Here is a 20,466-nt window from a genome sequence, read left to right on the forward strand (position 1 = left end):
TCAAACAACTGAGAATCTGTTTTTATCAGCAAGCAGCGCTTTACCTCCACAAGAGGACCATTTTCCTCAGCCTGATCAGCAGAGGTAGCTGTTCCAGACTGAGTAGCCATGGCAACAGGCTCCCTCAGTGACACTGAGCCTTGCTCTTTCTGGACACAGAACACAGCTTTTGGCTTGGTTCCACTAGACTCCTGAGGCACCATTCCTTTTAGCTGCTTTAATTTCTGACACTCTGAGATTAGATGACCCTTTCCCTGACAGAAATAACATTTTCTGGTGTATTTTGATTCTCTCTCATCTTGTTTTGGTTTTCCCTCCAAAATCTGAGGTCTTTGTTTCATGTCTGAGGGCTTCCCTTCACCATGGGCCCCTCCCCCTTGCTGGCTTTTCCCTGGTCCCTGAGAGTACTTGCTGTAGGTTTCTTTGGGTTTACCTACAGATTTCCCCTCACCCAAGGGCTTTCTTATTTGGGAAATAAAATCTGCGATCTCTGCGGCTGCTGCCACAGATTTCGGTTTCCTTTCCCTCACCTGGAATTTCAATTCCCCATGCAGGACTGAATAGAACTGTTCCAGTGCTATCAAGTCTTTAAGCTGCTCATAGGTCTCTGTCCCCTCCTGAGATAGCCATTTCTCAAGCAGCCTCACCAATTGGGCCCCCACTTGGGTAAAAGTTTGCTCTGGTTTTTTTGTGAGGGACCTGAATCTTTGTCTCAGCTGCTCCGCATTTATCCCATGTCTGGCAAACACCAGTTTTTTAAACTCTGCAAAATCTTTCATCAGTTCCTCAGGCATCTCGGCATAAACCTCAGCCAAGCTACCACTGATTAAAGATCGCATGATGGTCATCTTCTCAGTTTCCCTCACTGAGAAGTCCACAAACGCTCTTTCCACTAAGGAAAAGAACACCTCAGGACAATCTCCCTTGTGGTACACAGGGAATTTCTTCAGGTCAGCCTTAGACAATTGGCCTCCCTCAGAATCCCTATTGTTATTATTGTTCTGGTTCATCAGTTCCAGTTTTCTTAATTCAAACGCCATTTTCTCTCTCTCCAATGCCAATTCAAATTGCCGCTGTTTCTCTCTTTCCCTTTCCTCCATTTCCCTCACCCTCAGTTCATGCTGTTGGGCTAGGAGCATTTTTCTGAGTTCTGGGTTCTGCTCTCCTGTGCTGTCACCCTGCACTGAGCCAAATTCATCCTCAGAACCTTGGTCAATCTGGGGGTCTTTCACTTCACTCATTTCGGCCATCTGGCTTCGAGTCAAGGGCATAATCCCCCCTCAGAACAGGCTGCTTTAAAAGTCAAGCCTCAAAATAAAACGACCACTTTTTTCCTTCTTCCCTCAGAACCAGCTCTCCCTAGAGACTGCTGCTGTTCTTCAGCACTAAACTTGTAACAGTATCGAGTCAGAGCCTACCCCCCTCTGCTGGGCCTCTCAGCTGGCAAGCTAGCTCGCTGTTACTACGCAGTTTTGCCTCAGCTTTTTCCCGCCAAAACTAGGCTGCCTCAGAGCACCTTAATCTAAGTCTCCCCAGTTGGCACGTTCTTCTACTAGCGCACCTCCCCGTGAGGTACACCTAGAAGATTACCTACGCGCCTCAGACTGTCCCTGACTAGACCCCCCTTGCTCTGGGCACACTTGCCAAGGCTTTGCTGGACCGCTGGACAACTGGACCAGTCGTATCCCACACGCTGGACACCAATCAATGTGACAAACCCAGACCTACTGGGATATGTCACACAGTTACACTAAGCTGCCACCAACCATTCCCTGTAAGAAGTCACACAGACCAGGGATGGATTTTTAAACAATAAAAGGATAAGGTTTATTTTAAATACACACAGGGAAAAATAAACAATCAGGTGAATAGGATAAAGTAACGTGGCTTATTCTTACTCAGACATACACACAGTTTGGTTCACCCAGAACCCTTAACTTGAAGCACAGACCCTGAACCTATCAGTTCTGGCTAACCAACAGACACCTGAACCTATCAGGTTGGTACTCTGACACACAGTAGTACCCTGTCTGACACACAGACTCCCACAACAGCTTCTTCTTCCCAGCTGCTGCTTCGTCACATCCCAGTGTCTCTCAGCATCCACTCCTCTCTCACCACACAGGCATCACATATTTATACAGTACAGCCCCTCCTCCTGATGTCCCGCCTTCCACTCCCCATAGGATGGAACTTTCCCTCCAAACCCATGACAGACAGGTAACATCAGTGCTGTATGTAACACAACTGATTGTGAAATTGTGCAAAATATTTCCCAACTCTTCAACAGAAATCATAGAGATGAACACCAGGAGATGAGGAAGACTGTACTTTGGGGCTTTAGTTCTCAGTATGGTGAGGTGTGTTGTGTGACTTGTAGTTTAGAAAAATAACTCTTCTCAACTCTACAAACATACTGTATTATTCACAGTTATGTCCACTTCCATCATGCGAAGTCTGTTTCCCTTGTACCCTTTCAGCAGCATGTTTTCCTTGTTGACATCTGTAAAAAAAAATCTGTTAATAGCTTAACGATTGTACTGAGAGTGGGTTAACCAAGTCTTGTTTCTGCTTACAGTTATGACAAGGTAGCAGAAGAGCAGCTAACAGAAGAAGAGGACATTGCAGATGTGGATGATGAAAATGCTGATGACGATGACGAAGATGGTGATGAGGCTGAAGAAGAAACAGAAGATCAGTTTCAGGAAGCCACTGAAAGAACAACCAGTATCGCTACAACCACCACCACTACTACAGAGTCTGTAGAAGAGGTTGTTCGAGGTAAGATGTTATTTATAGTGTGTAAGGTACAAGGAATGATCTTCATAGTGTGCATTTGCCCTTTACTATTAAAAATGTTCCAAACAGCAAAATATTTTATTGCCACACTTACCATTTTTCAGCATGATTTACAAATGCTATGTTTTCTTTCTTGTGTATGCCATCTCCGACTCCTGGTTACAGACAGTCCAAATTACAGAAGAGTCTCATTTCTGTGTGCATAAATTATGATTCAATATAACTGTGAACCTTTACTTTAAAAGAGTAGCAAGTGTATAATAAACAATTTAGTAAGGTATGGAGTGGTGCTTGCCAGATCATCAGTTTAAATTAAGACTGAGTAAGTTTAACAAAAATAGACTCCGGGTTTAATAGGTAAGTTTTTCCTTCAGCAGTGAATTACATATATATTCTCATTTTTCATGAGCTAGAAGGAAGTATAAGGTACAAATATAAACTTAACACTAGCCAGGTATTTTAAAAACAGTCACACGAGAAAAATACTTTTTATGGCAACAGTGATAAAGAACCTAGAAAATTTGAGAAATGTAGCACAGACATAATGTTGCCAGTCTCTTGAAGTAGATATCTGCTCCAGTTGCCATCCCTCCTGTCCTTATTGCCTTTAATCATGTTTTACAATTTCATCTATACCAACCATAGTACAGTGGACCCTTGACTTACAGACGGCTTGACTTACAGACTTTTTGAGTTACAGACTTCTCTGGCCGCAAAATTTAGGTTTGACTTGCAGACTGAGATTTGACTTACAGACCAGAAAAAAACCAAAATGGAACAAAAACGGCCCGTTACGGGATTAATCGGTTTTCAATGTACTGTAGGTCAATGGAGACTTGACTTACAGACTTTTTGACTTGAGAACCGCCTTCCAATACGGATTAAGTTCTCAAGTCAAGACCCCACTGTATTCATTAGTAGTTTTGATAGTTGCTTCATTATGTTAAGTTGGACAGTTCTGTACACATTATCTTGTGCATTGTTAGTTGCCTTTGGCACATAATTCAGCCAGCCATTCAGTTGTCAACTGTGCAATGTTTTCAGGCAAGATTCAAATCCTTGTTCATTTTGGCAGCAACTGAGGTTAGTGGCCTTCTCTCCTGTCAATACTTGAACTTTACTTTTCTATTTTAATTTTCGTCTATATTTTTTCCATCTTGAATGATATTAATATTACTGATTTAAATTGTTGTTTTTAATTGTTCTGTGATATTCCTATGGTAAGCCGCTCAGAGTAGACATGGTCTAAATAGGCGGGATATAAAGTTAATAAATAAATAAATAAATAAATAAATAAATAAATAAATAAATAAATAAATAAATAAATAAATAAATAAATAAATAAATAAATAGTGTTATAGAAAAAATTGATAAGTCATAGTTTGTTCTAGCAGTGGAAGAAAAGGAATAACATTTTATTGGGGGGAGAGAGAGGAGCATGAACGATGGCAACTCGTTCACGATCTCTTAAATGTGTTTTTGAGCTGAACAGCATAACAGCTGCACCAGGCCAATTACAGAGATCAGTAAGGGCAATTGATTTACAGATACTGTTTGAATTTCCTTCCTTCTCTTCTTGATAGTCACACAAGGTCAAGCTCATAACTGCTGTCCTAGTACACCTTTTTGTACTTTTCATAGAAAAAGGCAAAACAAGAAAAAGATGACCACAGTTGAAACAGATTTTCTTATTATTTATGTCCCTGTGCATTTAAAAAACACAGTGGCTAATGGAATAGTCTGTGGATTTCTGTATTTTGATGGTTAACTAGATCTCTATTCCAGTGTTTCACATCAAATACAGCAAAAGCTTCAGCAGGGCTCATCTCAAAGACCTGCCGGAAATGACAAGAACTATAACTAGGCTAGAAAATCAAGCAAGTCCAAATAAACTTGTGTGGTAAGACAGAGCTTGAGGTAAAGCTCTGGAGGTTTCCAGAATGGACTCCATGCAGGTGCAGAACCCATTTGTGAGAAACATGGAACTACAAGGAAGGACAGTTTACTCACCTGTAACTAGGACTTCAAGTGATCGCCCATGTATTCATATGAATGGGTTCCATGCCTGCATGGACTGTTTGCCACAACGGTGTTTTTTTTCCCCCTGCTTCCCCAACAAATGCATCCCAAAAGGCTTCCTCAGCTGACCTGAATGGATAGCCAAAAGGAATGGAGCCATTGTTCCCAAGTCAAAATTCACAGTAGTTGATGGACTTGATCTCTTTGGTGTATACCTTCCGACTCAGCTTGAAAATCTGATTTTATGGAGAGTGCAAGGCCCGAGCAGACATTACATAACCCCTGCTGCTCAGCTGAAGAGTAGGCAGTGAAAGGTTACACAGAGTATATTTTTTATCTACTGTAATTTCAGCTCCCCATTTATATTTAATCAGTAGAAGCCAAAAATGTTCTTGCTAGAAAGCCACATAAATATTCTTGTATTCTCTAGGAACATAACAGTTTCAATCCTACCTAGAGAATGACAGGTGAAAGCCTGTTATTTCTTGCCCATTGGCAAGATTTACTTTGTGAAAGGTGTATTTTAAACAACTAATCCACTTCTGGAAAACAAGGATAGAGAAGGAGGAGGAAAGAATAGGTTTGTGGGGTTTCCTTTTAGACTGATACATGCTTACATCCTGGCAATTTTCTGTTGTGACAAGCACATCTAATGCTTTTGTATGTTTTCAGTAGCACCAGGGAACCCAGGTCTCTGTTGCTGTAACAACGTTTTCCAAGCCATATGTTTCCTGTGGGGTCTGTAATTTAACTAGAATTTCGTTCTCCCAGGTTCTTTGGTTTGGAATATATAGTACCTTATCAGAAGCGAAAGTGACTTGATGGCATGTAACAAAAACATAGCACCTTAGTTTAAGCTGCTAATATTTTGTCTGTCATAGGGTCCTACAACTGTTGTCACCTGCATGGTGGCCTTTTCAGGGAATAGGAAATGACAAGAAGTTGTAGGAAGACTGTAGAAAAGCAGAAGCATATCTTTGGAAACAATGGATGCATCCTCACTGTACTGTCTTTACCAAAAAAAATATGCAATGTTGACTGTTACTGTACTTCATTACCTTTCATGTTATCTCAGTATGAAATGGAATGTGATACCTGGAATGAGTATCATTTTAGAATGTCTAGAGCAGTGGCTCCCAACCTTGAGTCCCCAGATGTTCTTGGACTACAACTCCCAGAAATCCTGGCCAGCACAGCTACTGATTAAGGCTTCTGAGAGCTTTAGTCCAGGAACATCTTTGGACCCAAGGTTGGGAGCCACTGGTCTAGGGGAAGTGCCAAGAATCTGAAGAATTCCTTCCTTTACATCCATTTGCTGAATTTTCTTTTTTCCTTTTCCTCCCTGTTGTTGCCAAGAAACTTCATTTTCCAATTACTTTTAATAAGAACTAGCAAATAGACTTTTAAACTTTAATGAGAGAACAGCTTGAAGACAGAACAGTCAGGTACAGTGGTGCCTCGCTTAACGTTTGCTTCGTTTAACGTTTTTTTCGCTTAACGTTTATTTTTTCAGAGGCAGATTGTGCTTCGTATAACGTTTTTCCCTATGGGTGATTTTCGCATAGCGTTTTTGGGACCATGCTTCGCTTAACGTTTTTTGTTTTAGGTCCCCTGCTTCGCTTAACGTTTTTTTTGTTTTCAATTTAAAAAGTGTCTTAGAAGGGTCCAAAACGGTTCTAAATGCTTGGATTCGTTAGAGGACCCCTTAAGTCATGTGCAAACCTGATTTGGCTTTGATCTGACGTTTCGTTAATTTTTTGTGAATTTTTGTTTTTTGGCCCATAGGAACCAATGGACCTGTCAAAATCTGACAGCTCCATGCTTTCCTATGGGGGAGAAAACAATTTACAAAAAATTAACGAAAGTTCAGATCAAAGCCAAATCAGGTTTGCACACAACTTAGGGGGTCCTCTAACGAACCCAAGAATTTAGAACAGTTGCTGAGTCTTCATTAATTTTTTGTGAATTTTTTCTTCCCCCATAGGAAATAATGGAGCTGTCAGATTTTGACAGCTGTCAAAAGTTGGGGGAAAAAAATTCACCATTAATTAACGAAAAGTCAGATCAAAGCCAAATTAACTTTTGCATCTGTTTTAGAGGGTGCAGAAGCTAATCCAAGCATTTAAAACCATTTTGACCCTTTTATGACACACTTAATTTTGCAAAAATTGACTTCGCAAAGCCATTGAAACCTATTGAGTCAGCTACAATACATTCCAATGGAGGATACATTGTATCGTTTAACGATGTTTCCTATGGGTTTTTTCGCTTAAGGACGGCAATCCGTGCCTATTGGAACGGATTAACCGGTTTCCAATGCATCTCTATGGGAAATGGTGTTTCGCATAAAGTTTTTTTCGCATAAGGTGTTTTTTTTTTTGAACCAATTAAAAACGTTATGCGAGGCACCACTGTACTTTATTAAAGGAAGCTATCGGTATTTACAGCAGTCTTGTAAACACTTGGCAACCCTGTTAGTAACCATTCAACAAAGACAGGAGACTTCACAAAGTTCTGCTTGCCTTTTCTTGTATTCTGTGCTAGCGTTTAGTGGTGCCTCCATTTATTTGAACATCCTCCTTTAAATATTTAACAAATTGTTAAAACTAAATATTGCAAATGCAAATGCCTTACTTGCAACAGAGAAGATCATCTGATTCTTCCATGCATATCATACAAAAACAAAACTCGAAAATGGGTGGGGCACCCAATACTTGGTCCAAGCATGGACTATGCTGGATGGAGGATTCCGGAACTTGTAGTTTTTTTAAAAAGTAACTTTTTCAAACTTGTAACAGAACAGTAGTTAGTGAAACATAGAGACCATGGCCCTATGGAGTGCTGGTGAAAAGAAATAGTGCCATAGTAATATCAGGTTCCCGAGTGTGCTTTTATGCAAGTGGGGACATTGCTGTAGTAGCACCACTTTTGCTTGAAAAAAATACTGGACATCTCTTTGTATGAGCAAAAATACTCTCAAACCACTCATGTTGTGGTCTACTGTACTGACACCTTAATAGGCTCCTACCCCAGCACTTTATGTCAACATTTTATTTGTTTGTTTGTTTGACTGGCTGCCAGGGCCACTCTGGGCAGTTTACAGTTCGGCCATGAAATACATTAAAAGGATACCACATTTGAAGCCAGGTATGAGAATTCTGCTCACTGGAAGTACAGATGTTGAGGCTCCAATACTTTGGCCATCTCATGAGAAGAGAAGACTCCCTGGAAAAGACCCTGATGTTGGGAAAGTGTGAAGGCAAGTGGAGAAGGGGACAACAGAGGATGAGATGGATGGACAGTGTCACCGAAGCTACCAATACGAATTTGACCCAACTCCGGGAGGCAGTGGAAGACAAGAGGGCCTGCCGTGGTCTGGTCCATGGGGTCACGAAGAGTCGGACATGACTTAACGACTAAACAACAACAACATGAGAATTCTGTGTTCATTGCACACAAATATAAATTTAAATCAGTGCTTCCCAAGCTCGGTTCCCCAGATGTTCTTGGACTACCACTCCCAGAAATCCTGGCCAGCACAGCTAGTGGTGAAGGCTTCTGGAAGTTTTAGTTCAAGAACGTTTAGATGGTTTTGGTTATTCCCTAGAAACGTGTAGTGATAGGGTGAGGAGGATGTGTTTCAGCTTGTAACACTTGCATATATCAAGCACAACAGTGGTGACAAATCGACTTAAAAGGAGCGGTGTAACATAAATCTAAATAAACTGATGTCAGGTAAGGAGGTAATGAAGCAATGTCATTTAGTATTATGCTGCTTTAGACAGGAAATGTGCACATATATTATTTTTTTCCTGTTTGGAACATTATTGGTAAAGGGCTACAGTTATGTACACTTCTGTGCAGCTGATTTCTGATCCAAGCATATTGATTTTTTTATCTGAGAGGTCTTGGATTCAGAGGTATCTGTCCTACGTAAACACTATCAGCTGTTCAAAGACATATTCTGTCAGCATATGGTTATCTCTCATACACAGAACATGAAAACCAGGTTTTAAGGACACATTTGGTCCTGCACCAAGTTTTGTATTAAGAAGAATTGTTACTGTTGCTGCTGCTTCCTTGATTTTGGCAGTGTCAAAAACAGCTTTCATGCTATTTTAAATTTTTATTCATTGAGATGATGTATTGATGCACAATCATTTCCAGATAAGACAATTGTTTTCAGTTTGGGTTCTTGCCTGTTGGACTTAAGGCATTTTAAAACTGGTTTCAAAAGTGAGACTCCTGAAGCACTTTTGAAGTAACAGCCAGTTTATGGAGACATCCTAAATAAACCACTCTTTAGAGTGACTCTAAGTGTGTCCTAGGACTGTATCTTTCAAATACAAATTGAAGCGTGTACAATAGAGGCGACAATTCCACTTTCACGCTAAACACAGTTCCTCCACATCTCCTATAATTAGAGGTGTGCTCTGAACAAGCTGAGACTGGTCCTTGCCGAGCAATGATCTCCCGCTGGTACTTTGATGTGACTGAACGAAAATGTGCACCATTCTTTTACGGCGGATGTGGTGGAAACCGAAACAACTTTGACACTGAGGAGTACTGCATGGCAGTCTGTGGCAGCGTCAGTAAGTGGACCTTTCCAGCCTGTGGCAGTCTCTCTTTCTCTCTGCTCTCTCATGCCACTCTGCCTCTGCTGTTCTGTAGTGGATTGTTTTTTTTAACCTCCCTGAGAATGGGTCTGTATTACCACTAACCATATCTCTGTCAGTTTCTCTAATTGCAAACATCTTGTAGAGTGTGTTCGGCCATTAGTACGCATCTCTGTCTCTCTTATTCTTTCTATTCAAGCATGACAATTGGTGACTTCTTTCCTCTATGTTCCAGACACAAATTGTCTTGCAACAAGGTAATGGAAATTGGGAGCCAAGGCACTTAGTCCTAGAGTATCTATTATTGGAGTTACTATAGAAGTAATCTAAGACGTTGCCTTAGATTTTTTTTTCTGTCTTTTGATTAACCCAATAGGCATGCATGAAAAGACAGACAGACAGACAGATAGAAAGAGCCCGAAAAACCCAGAACAACTGGTAGGTAGGTAGGTAGGTAGGTAGGTAGGTAGGTAGGTAGGTAGGTAGGTAGGTAGGTAGGTAGGTAGGTAGATAGGTAGGTAGGTAGATAGATAGATAGATAGATAGATAGATAGATAGATAGATAGATAGATAGATAGATAGATAGATAGATAGATAGATAGATAGATAGATAGATAGATAGATAGATAGATAGATAGATAGATGCACATACACACACACACACACACATACGTACGTACGTACGTACGTACGTACGTACGTACGTACCAATAATCTTCAGACTGCACAGCTGGAAGGGACCTGTGGGTCATTGAGTCCAGCCCATCAAGGAGATGCATTTGGGAACTGAACTCCCAATTTCTGGGTCCACAGCCAGAAACCTAAATGACAGCTATTCAGCAGCTCAAATGGATGGATGGATGGATGGATGGAGGAATCAAGGGAGGAAGGGATCTAACAGAAACAATTGTTTTCCCTCAAAAGTATATGTGGAAGAAGAGTTTGGTTGACACAGGCATGTATACCATTGTTGTACATTTACTGGCTAGGAGCTTCAAGAATGTGATCAGATGTCATTATAAATTGTGGATTATAACAAGAGTGCTCTTAGTACATTTTGTGTGTCCGTGGTTCGCACCTCCGTTCTCCTTCAGCACAGGTATGAGGCACAGGTTTTATTGACAGTTCTTATTAACTGTGCTCCCTCTGCCATCCAGCTGGTTAATAACTTCAGCTGTAATGAGATAGAGATGTCTTTGTGTTTAAAATGTTGGAGTGGGGCTGGGAAGAGTTTATACACTACTACTCAGTTCTGTCTCTCAGTCTGGCCTTCAAAGGGTTATTCGGAAAATAAAAGTACAGAAAATAAAAGCATACAACCTTAGGTTTGTAGGAAGAAAAGTGGAATAGAAACACAACAAATAAATAAATAATAAAACAATAATCTTATCTATAGTTTGTTTGAGACAATCCAGTTGCATAACCCATTATTCAAAATTAGCTTGTTAAAGACAAACCATAGTTTGGTGATGGTAATTATCATTAGAAAGTGAAAACTTCTGAATTCCTTCTGGCCACACTAGAGCAGAGGAGGAGAGTGGGAGACACATGGGCCCAAAGCTCATTTTCAGTGCAATATATTATGGTTATCCATGAATTTGGCCAATGTGTGAATAAGTTTCTTTGAATAACATTTCATACAATATGGAAATTCTACTTTGGTGCCTTTTTTCTGCATGCAAGTTGTCACTAGATGTTGCAGTCATCAGGTGCTGAAAATACTTGTATGAACCACCCAACTGATTACTGTATTGAAGTCAGAGGTGAAGATAAGTAAGATCCACAGTTGGGTAATTTGTGATGGTTTTATAGTGTGCACTTAATCTGCAGTGTCAATCTATAAGTCTCACTAGGGAGACTTATTACATTCAGGGATATATATTTCTGGATACACATGTTTAGAACTGCAGTATGTCTTCCACTGAGACCAGCTTACTCTTGTTGAAGGAAATGATCTACAGTCACTTTGTTAGTTCGTGCACCTAGGTAGCTAACATAGTGCATCTGTGGTCTCACAGGTGGGGAATCAGAATATAGCGGAAGACCTACCTTCCTTCATGTTATGAAAGAAAAGTCCTGTTCTCTCCTTTGCCTCACCACAGTCACTTGGGGAATTAGGAGGAAGAGGAGAATATGGGCTCATCAGTGCTTTGTAGGTGGTGTAACTGTAAGAAATAATAGTTGCCAGTTGTGTTTCAAACTAAATTGACAGCGTTGCACAAGGACAGAATAAGCTCCCTTCTTAATTTCTTGCTGTTTGATGATGCAGGCTTCAGTTGTTTCATTGTTACCACAAAGCACATCCTTTTAATTTTTTCGTTCTGGATCTCCTTTTCCTTTTTCTCTTTCTCTTTGTATTTTTTTGGGGGGGGTCCCTCCCTCAACAGCAGAGTGAATCGGCTTCCCTGATTAATCTGCTTTTCAGGAGAGTATGGATTTTCAACCTTTTTTTTCCCTAGTTGGTTGAATTGGATTGATTCTGTTTGTCTGGTTGGCTGAAGTGCCATTTGTGACTAGGCTGACCCTTGAGGGTAAACACTGCAAACAGTGTGAGTTATGAATTTTTAAATGGATGAACAGAATGTGCTTCTGATAGCTCCTTGCTGAGGTAATTCACCCTCACCTTCTCTCTGTTCTTGCCCTTGCTTACAAATAGGCTGAGTGCTTTGTGCTCCTCCCCTCTCTGTTTTGACCCTCAGCTATTAAAGGGCGCATTTCCCTGAGTGTGCATATATGAGAAGCAGCACTTGGTGCTAGATCATGGAGTCAGGGAGTCTTATCAAGCTATGGGAAAGAATATAGAAGAATTTCAACAGCAGAGAATGAAAGGAACAGAGGGATCCAATAGCTTTAGGCTTATAAAATCTGACTGAGAAGCTTGGCAAGTTCCCCAAGTCTTAAGTATAAAGTGTTCCAGCTATAGCCAGCTGAGGTATTAAACTTTAATCAAGAGTACATTATATTATATATCGTGAAGATATTTCAGGAAAATTACACTTGAAGGACTACCTCTTCCCATGTGATCCTGCCAGTCCCCTGCATTCAGCACTATAGGCCTTGGTATTTCTCACATCATTTTCAGAAATACAGTCAATTGGGCATGAAATGGAAGAGAATCCAGATACTATTCAAATAAACTCCCATAGTATACAAACTGGGAAAGGAGGAAGTGGGATTATTTAAAAAATATGTACCACAGGCTGACTTTTATTTTACATATATCAAAACACAGCAGAATTAATCACTGTTTACACAAGTGCCTACAATGCACTCTTCAAATATTATTACTTTCAGGAATAATATACTCTTGCTTTTTTGTGTTGTTGATTTGTGGTTTATTAAAGGTATCAGGCTACCTTATAGATGATGGCTGAGTTCCAGTGAGTACTTAAGACTCACACATGAGACTTGTCCGTGTCCTTTGCATATTTTGGGGGAAAACAAAACAAAACCTGATTCCAGTGTTTGTTAACAATTTTGAAACATGTCTTAGTTTCCCAAGTGGTCTAGCTGTCTGCTATTTGAAAAAATATATCTGAAGCCCCCTTAGCTTCTTTGTTCTAAAGTGTGTTGCATTCCACTCCATACATTTTTATTGAATTAAATACAGCATTAATAACCTTATCTAGGATCAAGCCATTGTAGTTAGTGGGTCTTAATTTAGATGTGATAAAAACATTCTCACTCAATGTGAACTATTCTACATTTGACTAATTTGGATATAGCCCTTTGTTTCTACAATGCTTTGTGCTACAGTTGCTGTTTTAGTTGTTGTTTCTCCCTCAAATAAGCAAGGCAAGTCAGATTAAGGTCTCTCTGTTCTTTGAGTTTGGTCTAAGACTGCTAGGTTTTTGTTATTTTGAATTTCTAAAGTTGAGCATGAAGTTACTCTAGAATTACAATTATAAACAAAAGTGTTGCTTACTCTTGCCTGAGGCAACTAGATCACAAATAAAATGACTAGAGAAACTTATTGCTTGACTGAAGGTAACTTGGGAAACCACTTATTAAAAAGCAGAGTTTGAAACAAAGGTGAGAAGGGAATCAGCCACAGCAAGCCACAGATTGACATCATCGAGACTTTGGATGTTTACTACAACTTCAGGTGTTATCTGAATTTGGCTATCTGTGGTTAATCTTAACAATAGTTTGCTGAAAACAAGCTTATTTCAAGGCATGGGCTCCAAAGGTGGTTTGTTTTTAAAGGAATCATAGCTAACATCAGCCACAGTTTATGGATCTGATGATATAGTAACCTGCAGTCACCTGAAAATGGAAGAGAAACTTTTTAATCTCCTCACAGCCCTGATGAAGGGCAAAGGAAAGAGCATGTGAGACGAAATGTCTGAAGAAGACACCATAAGAACTACAAGTCACCATGAGTGACTAGTATGTCATAAGTCTTGTATGTTATTGAGAGGAATGAGGAATAGGCACATCTGTTGGGAATTCACATATGGCATACCAAGTCCCTGAAAAGGGGTCTCTGCAAAATCCACAATTAAGAATAGGTTCCTGGTGCCTGTAGATTTTACACTTCAGTTTCCTCTCCCCACACCCAGCTCTGTATTGGCAGCATCTGTTTCCGTAGAAATCAAGAAATGATTTAAAAGGAAATGTTCCTTATCAGTAGACATTGGATGTTTCCCTCAAGCTGCCAGTAAAAAGAAACACTGCTTTTGGGATTTTGCCAAGCTTTAGTCCTTTTAGTGAGTTGCATAGATTAGCCATACCTTAAAAATGGCTAACATTAATTGTTTTAATGTATTCTAGAAGGCTTTCACGGCCGGGATCTGATGGTTGTTGTGGGTTTTCCTGCTGATTGTGGACTACCATGGCCTCCTGTCTTATTTGGAGTTGATCAATTTTAATATTCTTTAAAAAACGGTTGAAGGCCATGTTTTAAACAGTAATTGCCACCAGCAGTAGTGTGATACTGCTTTTCAGAGATTGGGAAACATACTGTTTTGTATTAGAGCTGTGCTGACTGGTATATTCTGAGAAGTAGTCTGAAGAGGTAACATTTACTGCTCTTTCGTTTGAAGGGGCTGAAGAGGCCAAGAGAAACCTATAAATACATTTTATTTTATGAGACTGCAGCATAAACAGTGAAAGGCCACAACAGTTTTAGATGATGCACATGCTTTTTCAGAGGACTCCAACCTAATGGATAGTAGCTTGCATTTTGAAAGTCTAGCTTCAAATTAAAGAGCTTGGGTTTTAAAAAAAATACACACACACACACACACACACACACACACACACACACACTAGTCTCTAAGAAAGAGATAGAAAATTGTTAAAAAAATTATGATAACTATATTTGGTGGCATTTGCTTTGATAGTTGTGATCATAAAGCACCTTAGTATCATTTATCTGATTAAAGTAGACAATTTAGCTCTAATAGTTAAAATACCGTATCACTGTGGATAAATTATCTTTCTTTGAATCTTGAAGGTCAGTTGTCATCCTGCAGCCTTTTAAGTCTAGGCTGTGCACTTCTGCAGTGGAGTAGTGCCAACTTAGACAGCAGTGGCAGAACTGTAGGTTGTACACATAAATCCTTATGCTATAATATTTCAAATCTATGTCTGTTTGGAACTGCACTTAATGTATGAGTTTTATCGATCCCTCAGTATTGGTGACAACACGTAGGCGTTTAAAGCTGGTCGGGTACTTTGAGTGTTGGGTGATGCCAGATATACTTGCTTTCAAATACTGTTTCATGGCCTTAAAATGAGCATGTTAATATTAAAAGAGTAAGTCTGATATTCAGACTGATCAGAGATTTCAGTAGAAATTTACTTAGTTTGAAGCAGATAGGCAAGAAACTCAGTGTTAAATGTAATTCAGCTTTTCAGTTTAACTTTTATATATGAAATACCTAGGATTCTGGAAATGTGATAGTGAGGATGCAATTAATACGTGGAATATAATATGCTTTCTTATAACCAGGGCAGGGATGAACGATTTTGTGGCTTGGAAGAACACATTGTCCTCCCCTGCAATCCTCCAGGGGCCACACCAGCCCCCCCCCCACAAGTAATGCTACAGAAATCTAGCAACAGCAGCTCTGTAGTGCAGAAGGGTGCCAGAATATCATTCTGCACCATAGAGCACTGCAATACCAAAAAAGAGAGTAATATTTATTTTTTAAAAAAACTGTCACTCAAGGAAAGAACAAAAGAAAAATATTGCTGATTGCAGTTGGCCATAGTTTTGTGGACCAGTCCTGAATTAGAGAGTAAACCCAAATATATTTGCAGAATATTTGAAGACTTTTTTTTGCATTATACTTAAAAATGTGCAATCTATTTCACATAAAAGGTGATGAGTCTATGTTGGATCTCCTATATCTTATCCTTAGCACATATCCCAAATTAGTTCTTATTTAACACTTCAGTGCTCAGTGCTAGCATGTAAGTTAAGTAAAATGCCAAGGTAATATTTAGAAAGAAATCTGAAATGTTAAAGCAGTCAGTCTTGTTATAGGAGTCAGCAGAGCATGAGGAATCACAGGAGAGTAGAGTTACAACTGGGGTGATACAGCTGTGTGAGACTGCAGTGCTCCATGATACCTGTTGCTTCCTCCACTTCTACCCTTCAGCCACTCAGCTATGCTCTGTAGCACAGAATGCTGAAGATCAGAATTATGTGAGCAGGATTTTGCTCATCTAGCCTCAGTTCTCAGTGGTGCAATGCAGGGAAGAGATTCTTTTTTTTCATTTTACCTTTTATCTCACTATGAATCACTGTGGTTGACAAATTCATCTCTTGACGGCCCCTTCTGCCTGAAGAGTTTTCACTGGGGTGCAACCGTTCGCATAATGTTAACTTACATGTAATTGTATACTAATGCAGATTTTCACTGATGATTGAAAAGTCAGGGGACTCTGGATAACTAATATCCAGGACATATTCCAGGACATTCAGGAAGGTCCTATCCATACACCGGTAGCTGTTAGGTTGAGTGTAAGGGGGGGCACTCCAGTTGTCTTTAGCAGGCCATCTGCTCTTGCAGACCACAGTGGCTGGATGTCAGTGAGGATGCAAGGGAGATGCTCTCCCACAGAGAGGGAGATGGAGATCCAGGCGAAGGAAAGAGCCTGAAGCACAGCCACCACACCTGGGCGAGGGAGCAAAGGACAGATCCAGTTGGTAGGAACCTGGTTTAAAGGAAGAGGAGGAGAAAGAGGGGAGGATTGTCACCCTCAGCAAAGTTGGAGGCAGAGAAGTGGGGGAGGCAGTGGCATAGCTGAACCCTATATTTCCCACCCTGGGAGAAGATTATATGCTGACTATGGAAAATCCCTGGACTGAGGCAAGGATAGGCTGAAGTTACTAAAAGGTAAGGATGTATGGGAGGCACACCAATCTTCAGTCTGCCACCATCACCAACGCCCTGGAGACTGGCTGGGTAGCCAGGCCCAACCAACCCAAGAAATGTGCTGGAGGAGGAAACACCAAAAGGAGCACTTGCAGTAGCAGCAAAAAAGTACCCACCAATACAATCTCTCCCTGAAGAGAGTTAGCTAGCTGGGGTCAGTGTTGAGAACTAGACCCCAGCCACGGACTGCATACAGTTCTTTCCCAGCATATGGAATGCAGGCGCGGGCAAAGACTGAACTGGCCATGGACCTAGTGGAGCCAACTTGGCCTTCTTGTGGGCTGCTGGAATGGGCTGCATCAGCTTTCAACCTGTCTTTGTACCCTATCCTCTTACATTAATAAAATCCACTTTAAACAGACTTCATGGAGCTCATGGCTGTAGAGGCTGTCCCTGTAACTCCTACTCTGGGAGTGGGTTGCAGGGGCCACAGTGGGATGTAAATGTATATGCCTTGAAGAACAGTGATTTCATCTGTGTAGTAGTGCCTCTGCCAGTGAAGATTGTAGTTAATATAATCTGGTGATTAAACAATGTGTGAGGAGCCTCTCTCTGCTTTGCTGATTTGGCCCATGGATGACAGGTACAGTATACAATCCACTACAAGGGCTCTATACTTAATATTTACGAATTCAGTAGAGCATGGGGTCTACTAAAAATAAAAACACTGAGGTCCCTTTACATCTTGAGGTGGTATAATCGAATTCTGTGGATGTAAATGTAAACAGTTGTATTGTCTTAATAGATACTCTGGAGATTCTTGTTTTTTTACTACTTTTTGTTCAGTTGGTTGGGTTTTGTCAAAATTTATAGTGCAGTTCACTGTCAGCAGGCACAACATGTCTTCTACTTGAAGAGTCCAGCTTTCTTCATTCTGAATCTTGAACATGTTTGCTCAAAGTGCTGGTTAGTTGTTGAAACAGAAGAGGGAGGTGTGTAGCATATACCTGATGGCTGACATCAAGTATTGATTCGAGTCTATTATTTCAGTCTCAGTGAGATGTCTGGGGACTAAAGTAGAATATTACTGTTAATTGCTTCAGGTCTTTGTGAATACAAAACTAAAAGAAATTGCTTTGTGCATTTGTAGTGATGCAAACCCTCCTACATGATGTCTTTCATAAAGACATTGACCAGTCCCTTAAGTCAATTTGATTAATGAGTTGCCTTAGGTTACTTCAACACCTGCTTTTGTTTTTCCCCTTCCTTTCTTTTCCTTTTCATTTTTTAAGGTAGGAGGGAGAAAAGCTGCTGAGTACTAGCTCTTAAGGTTCAAAGGCAAATGCTGCTAGCAAAGCCAGGAAGGGATGGTTCCCACAACAACAACAACAACAACAACAACAGGCAGCCCATATGCTCTCAAAAGCTGCTTGGGGTTAGGCTAGAGGGTTATCTGGAGCAGATTTTTGAAGACAGGAAGATCTTGGGACAGAAGAGGAGGAGAAGGAGGTTTCTGCTGCATGAGCTGAAGTCATTTCATGTAACATTAAATTATGCCATTGTAGTACATGTGACAGTCTGAGACCTATTGAATTTCTGTCAGAGCAGAGCCCATTACAGGTAATTTCACACCAGTTGCTGCCTCTACTTGCTGGCCCTTCTCCTTCCATTTTAATTTAGCTCTAGAGCACTAAAATAGCCATGAGTAAAGCTGTTGAAAGCAAATGCTTATTTAACTGAGATCAAAAACAGAATGTGATAACAGATCTATGCCCACAATGCCTCCTAGGAAGGAGAATCAGCCTGTGTGGCCTTGGACAAGCTGCACAGTCCCAAGGTACCCTGGAAGAAGGGAATGGTAAATGACTTCTGAGTGCTCTTCACCTAGAAAATCTGAAAAGAATTGCCATTATGGTAGTTGGAATCTCTTCGATGACACATTGCTAATTTGTTATCACCCAATTACCTATGAAGATTAGATAACTGATTTTGAGACCACATACCTTTAAAGGGACGTGGTGGCGCTGCGGGCTAAACCGCAGAAGCCTGTGCTGCAGGGTCAGAAGACCAGCAGTTGTAAGATCGAATCCACGCGACGGAGTGAGCGCCCGTTGCTTGTCCCAGCTCCCACCAACCTAGCAGTTCGAAAGCATGCAAATGCAAGTAGATAAATAGGGACCACCTTGGTGGGAAGGTAACAGCGTTCCGTGTCTAAGTCGCACTGGCCACGTGACCACGGAAGATTGTCTTCGGACAAACGCTGGCTCTATGGCTTGGAAACGGGGATGAGCAGCGCCCCCTAGAGTCGAACACAACTGGACAAAAATTGTCAAGGGGAACCTTTACCTTTTTACCTTTACCTTTATGAGCAAATATGAAACTTTCTCATAGCCTCCTCACTCTAAGCAAGTTTTTCCTGAACCAATCTCTCATATCAGAAGTGAAGTCAGCTAGAGTGGGGATGCATAGACAGACCAAAGCTATGAGTGCGAAAATCTTGTTGTCTCCTTTTTTAGAAGAGGAGGCTGGAGGTTCAACAAGCAGGTCTGCTTCTGTCACATCACATCTTTGGATCATATTTACTCCTTATAAAGGTTGCATTTTTCTCTTAACGCCAAATATGCTTTGTTGATGGAAATGAACAACAATTGTCTTGCAGTGAAATATCAAACTACAGTATATCTGTCTTTACTTCTACTGCCTGTACAGCAATGTTTTGTGACTTAGGTGTCTCTATCTAGTCCTCTCTACAGCTTAACTCACTGCACACATTGTCATTAGATTCAGCTATGGAATACCCATTGGGTTTTGTGGGGGGCAAGAATATGAGTTTATGAGCCAGAAAACGTGATGGACATAGAAAGGCAAAGACTGCGTAATGAACTACTGTATAGATTTCACATGGACTAACCATTGGGTGCCCTTGATTCTCCTCCAACTAGTTGCCATTGAAAACTTTAGTACTCTCCTACTATATATTGAGAAAAGGGGATTAATAATGGTGAGGGCTTATATTTATTACTTCATACAGAATAGGTAGAATAACCCGGTATAGGATCATTGCCAAAAAGAATAAAGAAAAAAGAGAGAGAAAAGGTTTCCTTGAGGAAGAGAAAGGGAGCTGTCACCCCCTGAGTTAAGAACCTCTTAGAAAATGGCCTTATAAAACCTTCAGAAAACATAGCTTATGTTGCCTTGTTGAGAAATGAACAGTACATGTCTTAAACTGGATGTGTCACAGATCATTTGAAGCATTTTCATTGTGACATATAGGCATACAGTGTTGTTAGACAGAGCTACGGGTTTTTGTTTGTGTGATTCTGTCAGTTGAATTAGGACAGGTGCTGTTCCCTAATGGAGACTCTGAAATGAGACTACGTGCTTGTCTTAGAGTAAACTCCGTATCCTTTTCTTAAAGAGATGCAGGATACAACATCTGATTCTCAACTCTAGATTTTGTGGCAATACCATGGTTGTGGCAGGAAAGAGCTGCTGTGCTGATAGATGTTTAGGGCTGAACTCTCAAATGCTGTATGTTTGATACATTTGTACAGTGTTTTAGAAAACAAACAGGGAAGTGTGTATCTTCGGCATTTGTTATTGGAGCATACTGTTTTCTTTATAAAAAAGCAGTCTAAAATGAATCTGAAGCTATGTTCAAATGGTCTACTCAAAATAAAAGATGTTTTGCATACATGTCCCCC

The 20,466-nt window shown here is 40.5% G+C and overlaps 1 protein-coding gene across 7 annotated transcripts in view; it reads left to right on the forward strand.

Moving 5' to 3' along the window:
• The window catches only part of APP (amyloid beta precursor protein), a 189,633-nt gene that overhangs the window by 124,544 nt on the left and 44,623 nt on the right, over positions 1 to 20,466 (forward strand). For 4 of the 7 annotated variants that reach the window (XM_078388948.1, XM_078388949.1, XM_072994060.2 and 1 more), the window contains exon 6: positions 2,579 to 2,781. In XM_078388948.1, coding sequence (XP_078245074.1) covers positions 2,579 to 2,781 — 203 coding nt within the window. Of the gene's footprint in view, positions 1 to 2,578; positions 2,782 to 9,242; positions 9,411 to 20,466 lie in introns of all 7 variants that reach the window. The other 3 variants (XM_078388947.1, XM_072994058.2, XM_072994056.2) reach the window with 1 other exon arrangement.

Source organism: Pogona vitticeps, chromosome 3 (genome assembly GCF_051106095.1).
Source record: "Pogona vitticeps strain Pit_001003342236 chromosome 3, PviZW2.1, whole genome shotgun sequence".
NCBI lineage: Eukaryota > Metazoa > Chordata > Lepidosauria > Squamata > Agamidae > Pogona > Pogona vitticeps.